Source organism: Colobus angolensis, unplaced genomic scaffold, assembly GCF_000951035.1.
Source record: "Colobus angolensis palliatus isolate OR3802 unplaced genomic scaffold, Cang.pa_1.0 Scaffold114, whole genome shotgun sequence".
NCBI lineage: Eukaryota > Metazoa > Chordata > Mammalia > Primates > Cercopithecidae > Colobus > Colobus angolensis.
This window is the reverse complement of record NW_012112475.1, coordinates 1,767,869-1,772,607: the sequence shown is the minus strand read 5'-3', so window position 1 is coordinate 1,772,607 and position 4,739 is coordinate 1,767,869. Positions and strand designations below refer to the sequence as shown.

General features: G+C 56.4%; 1 protein-coding gene across 1 annotated transcript in view; it reads left to right on the top strand.

Annotated features, from left to right (window-relative positions):
• Window positions 1-4,739, top strand: part of EFCAB8 (EF-hand calcium binding domain 8) — a 96,199-nt gene that overhangs the window by 28,210 nt on the left and 63,250 nt on the right. Inside the window, exons 9-12 of the mRNA XM_011960620.1 lie at window positions 537-604; window positions 800-951; window positions 2,223-2,360; window positions 3,754-3,864. Coding sequence (XP_011816010.1) covers window positions 537-604; window positions 800-951; window positions 2,223-2,360; window positions 3,754-3,864 — 469 coding nt within the window. The remainder of the gene's footprint in view (window positions 1-536; window positions 605-799; window positions 952-2,222; window positions 2,361-3,753; window positions 3,865-4,739) is intronic.

Below are 4,739 nucleotides of genomic sequence, written 5' to 3'. Positions count from 1 at the left end.
AAAAAAAAAAAAAAAAAAGGGACATTCCTTTCCCCCAGGTATAGGTATAGAGTGGGCACCAATGGAATCAGTGTTCTATTACCTGCTTCAGGGAGAAGGCTAGGGGAAGGCAAGTGTGGCCCTCCCCGGCTTTTTTCTTGATTTGTATCATGGATGGGAAGATGCCTATCCCAGTACAGTTGATGTGAAAATCAAATTTGCCCTTGGAATGATGCCAGATGATTTACAAACGTCAGGAGTAGCTCCTGCCTGGGAGCCGTCTATACCTGGAAAGTGGCATCTGCCCTGTGGGCTGTTGGTTTGTGGTCGGGGCCAGGCTGCTGCTTTTCCTGTGGTGCTGAGCCCTGACTTGGCGGCAGAGTGAATGCTGGGTGGTCTCTGGGGCTGCTCCTCTCCTAGAATGGAGAGGTAGTGACTCCTCCCTAGACCTCCTGGGAGGCTCTGCCTCCAGCTCCTCCCAGCCCAGGCTCAGTCTCAGAGGCTCTCTTAGGGCCACTGCTCCCGGCCCTGCAGCCCTCACTCCTTTGATATTGTAGGTTGTCAGTGCTGCATGTAAGGAAAGGGATTCTTTGCTTTGATTACTGCCCAGAGAGGAACTTCCTGGGTAAGTCATCTTCATGTCACCCAGAAGCTGCTGGAGGGAGGGCTGCTGGGGATGGGGGGACCACCAGAGCTCAGGAGAGGGCTGCACAGCTTCTGGTCCTGCTGCTCTTGTCCCCACTTCTGGGCACCACCTTCACCAGGGGGTGAAGGTCCCCAGTGGAGGCCCCTGGGACTGACACCCACGTCTTGACCCCAGTGACTGGCGGCTACGATGCCTTCATCCGCCTGTGGAACCCCTTTGTCTCAAAGAGGCCCGTGTGGCTGATGAAGGGACACCAGACCTCAGTGACACACATCCTTGTGGACAGCAGGAACAGCAGCATCCTCATCAGTGTCTCCAAGGACAAGGTCCGCCCCGACAATCCGCCCGACTCCTTCTGTTCCTCAGGGAAACACATTAGCCAGAGGAATGGCATGACCTCCCTGCCCACTGCCCCACAGCTGGCCAAAGGCCTAGCGGGGGGGCCCCAGGTGGAAGGAAGACGAGGGTGGCCATGGGCCTCTGAGCATGTCCCCAGAGCTGGGTTCCCAGGTAGCCCAGCCTGGCTTCTTACTTTGTGACCCTGGCAAGTCCTTCGCTTTTCTGAGCCTCAGTCTCCCCATCCACAGAATGGGCTGTTGAGTAGTTTAGAGAAGCAGCAGCAAAACAGCAGTGCAGCATCCGGCGCAGGGGCGTTGTGCAATGCATGGCAGCCGTTCATCTGTGCTGCCCTGCCCTCGATCTTCACCTCTCAGCTGCTCTAGTGACTCCTCCTCAGCTGCCTGGTCATCAGGGCCGGGCTTGGCCTTTCCCAAATGCCAGGGCTCCCACTCGGGACCTGCCACTGTGCTCCTCTGCAGCTGTAGGCTCAGGATACTGCCCAGTCTGCTGGGCTGTGGTCCTGCAGTGCTTGGGGCCCTCCTTTAGGGGACAGGTTATGTTTTCTGGGACTCTGGAGATGAATTGTCAGGGCCCTCAGGGTCACCCAGACCACCCTCTCCAACATATCCACACACCCTCCTGTCTGGAATTTTCCCAGAAGCCCTGGGAGCTGGGATCATTGCCTCTGATGAAGGGTCTGAGTCTGGGGGCATGGGGACAGGGATGGGCTCCCTGAGGTCCCCAGTCAGCCACGGGCAGAGGATGCCTCCAAGAAGTGAGGGTCTTGGAAGGACTTCCGTGGGGCCCTCTATGGAAAGTTTCTTCACCTGGGAGGAATGGGAGGGGCTCCTCTGGGGACAGGCAGGTCACTGTGGCAACTATGTTGGTAGCCACTGTCGGACTGTGTCCCAGGCTGGAGTGGCAGCAAGGGAGGGCCTGGGGCCAGCATGTGCTGCCTGGCTTGGCTTTTGTGCCCAGCCAGTGAATTCAGCTGCTCCAGCAGGGTGGAGGCCTGGGGGCAGGCTTGGGGGTAGAGCTGTGCCCGGCCCTCACTCACTGTGTACTTGGGTTATCAGAGCACAAGAGTAGCCTCTCTGCTGCTGGGTGTGACAGTGCCAACACCATGTGTGTGTGTTGGAAGTGCTTGGACGGACGATGTGCCCTGGGCTTGTCCGCCGGAGGCACCCCCAAGGCTTCAGGAGCCAGCTACATCCCCAAGCACCCATGCTCAGCCTCTTGCCTATTTCCCACCCCCCAGAATATTCGCGTGTGGGACATGCTGGACTACATATGCCTCCAGTCCTTCTGCGGGAAGTTTTTCGCCCTGGGAAACTGCCCCATCACCAGTGCCTACTTCTTCGAGAAGGACAATACCCTCATCTGCAGCACCTACTCAGTGAGTGCTGTCCCAGGAGGGAGTGGGGTCGAGGCCGCAGGTAGAGGGCCAGGGTCTGAATCCCATGGGACACTCAAGGGGTGGCCGTGTCCTGTCCCTCCTGGGACTGCTGAAGTGGCTGGACTCTGTGGCCTGGCCTGTGAGGGGCCGTGTCTTGGGATTTCCTGAAATCCTGTTTCTAGGCCCCCAGCCTGTCACTCTCTCTGCAGCTGCTGCTGCTGTCTGCACTGTCCCCACTCAGCTGCTTCCTCTAGGAGCCGCCCTGAACCTCAGGCTTGTTAGGAGCCCTTCTTCCATGTTTTCTTGGCCCCATTCTCTCAGTCACGAGCCTCTTAACTCTGTCCTGTCACTATTACGTGACTGTTTTTCCTGCTAAGTCATGAACTCTGGGAAACAGGGGCCACGTCTGAGCAGCGTCTCTGCAGGAGAGACCCTGGGGGAAACTGAGTCACAGAGAGGAAGGCCATCTGTGACTCAGGACTCAGCTGGAACCCCTGCGAGGTCTGTACTGACCCTGGAGGACAGGAAAGATTGGGACAAGCACGAGGGGCTTCCTGTGGAGGATGGGGGTAAGGGGGCCCACAATAAGATGGAGGCTTGGGGAGCTGCAAGGCTGAGCCACAGCCCATAGATAGGAGCAGAAGCCCAGAAAGGAGATGTGGGGGCCACTGTGCTTGAGCTCCACGAAGGCCTCCCATGCTCTGTGGGCTGAACCATCCTGGCTGGTGACACATTTGTCATCCTTATGCACTTGGCTAGCTCTCCCCTAGACGGCAGTTTTCTTGAGAAGGAAGGTGATGGGTTCCTTTATCTCCTTGCTGAGTGCCAGACAGGTGGTCAGCATTCGTTGAATTAAATAGGCCTTTGAAGTTCATTTCAGATCACCAAACCTTATCAACCCCCTGCCTTTTGTTGTGAACTGAGAATATATGACAAAGATACTGTCCCATCTCTCTAGGAACCTACAGGGTAGAAGAAAAACAGATAATTTCAGTAGAAAGTGCTATGTGTTATGGTAGAGTTGTGTGCTAAGTGCTTTTTGGAACACAGAGGAATCCTTAGCAAGGGGGAGGCAGGGAGGGCTTCCCGGAGGGAACATCTGATTGAGGCTTCAACTTCTCAGAAGTTACAAGGTGAAAGGGACCTTGGACTTGGAATTTGGGGTTCTAGGAACACTAGGGTTTGGGAGGCTCAGTCCCGGGGAGCGGGAGCTATGGAGTAGGGTGGAGGTATCTGTAGGCCTGCTGAGGAACCTGGAGTCTTGCTGGAATCAGGCCTGCATGTGGTCAGGATGTCTTGATGTTGTGATTTATTGGAAGTTTTTCCCGGTGGCCCATCATTGTGAGCAGGGCCCTTCTGACAGACGAGCTCTCTGCCCTTTCCTCACCTACAGATTGGGATCCTAAAAGGGTACTTTGAGGCCCAGGGGCCTATCAAAGCAAGGAAGAGGACCACTCATTGCTCACCCCTGTGTGCTGTCCTCTACAGCAAGATCTTTAAGCAGGTGAGTGGCCCAGGGCTCGCCTCTGAGGCTGGTAGGAACACAAGGTGACACAGGAGAGGACCAGACCTCCCTGTGTGCCTGGGTCTGTAGTCAGCTCCCATGGCACACTGGGAACTCTTACAGCCTTGATGGTAGTGCTGGGGCAGTGGGATAGACACAGAAAGCAGCTCTGCAGATGGGCTGGCGTGGGATCAGCTCGGAGCTCCATCCATTAGCCATGGGCTCGCCTAACTCCTCTGAGCCTCATGCCTTTGGCTGAGCGCCTTGGGTCGGCTCTGGACCCGGCCTTCTTTCCATGGAGTGTGAGACGGAGGGCTAGTTGTGGGGCGCTTTCCTAGGTTCCCAGAGTGGGTGCTGTTCTTGGGCATCTCTTTCCAGGGAAGCCATAACTTGGCGTTGTTCATTGTAGGAAGGGAGGGAGGCCCAGGCACAGGCAGCACCTTGGTCCTGCGTGGAGTCTCTGGGTTGGACAGGGCAGCTGGGCATGAGGAGTTGCTTCTGAGGTGTGAGGACAAGAGGGGCTGCTGCCTGAGGCCCTCTGCTCACTCCCACCCACTGGGGCCTCTTGTCTGGCCAAGGCTCTGGACAGGGGCGCTGCAGTGGGTGTACAAGCCTGGAGCCCCCTATTCTGGGCTTCTCTCCCACCCTGGCTCCTGCTACCGCCACCTCTCACTGCCTTAGGGCGTAGGCTCTTCAGTAGCTTAAAAAAGTTTCTTTAGAATTAAAAAAAAAAAGGCCGGGCGCGGTGGCTCAAGCCTGTAATCCCAGCACTTTGGGGGGCTGAGACAGGCAGATCACGAGGTCAGGAGATCGAGACCATCCTGGCTAACATGGTGAAACCCCGTCTCTACTAAAAAAAAATACAAAAAACTAGC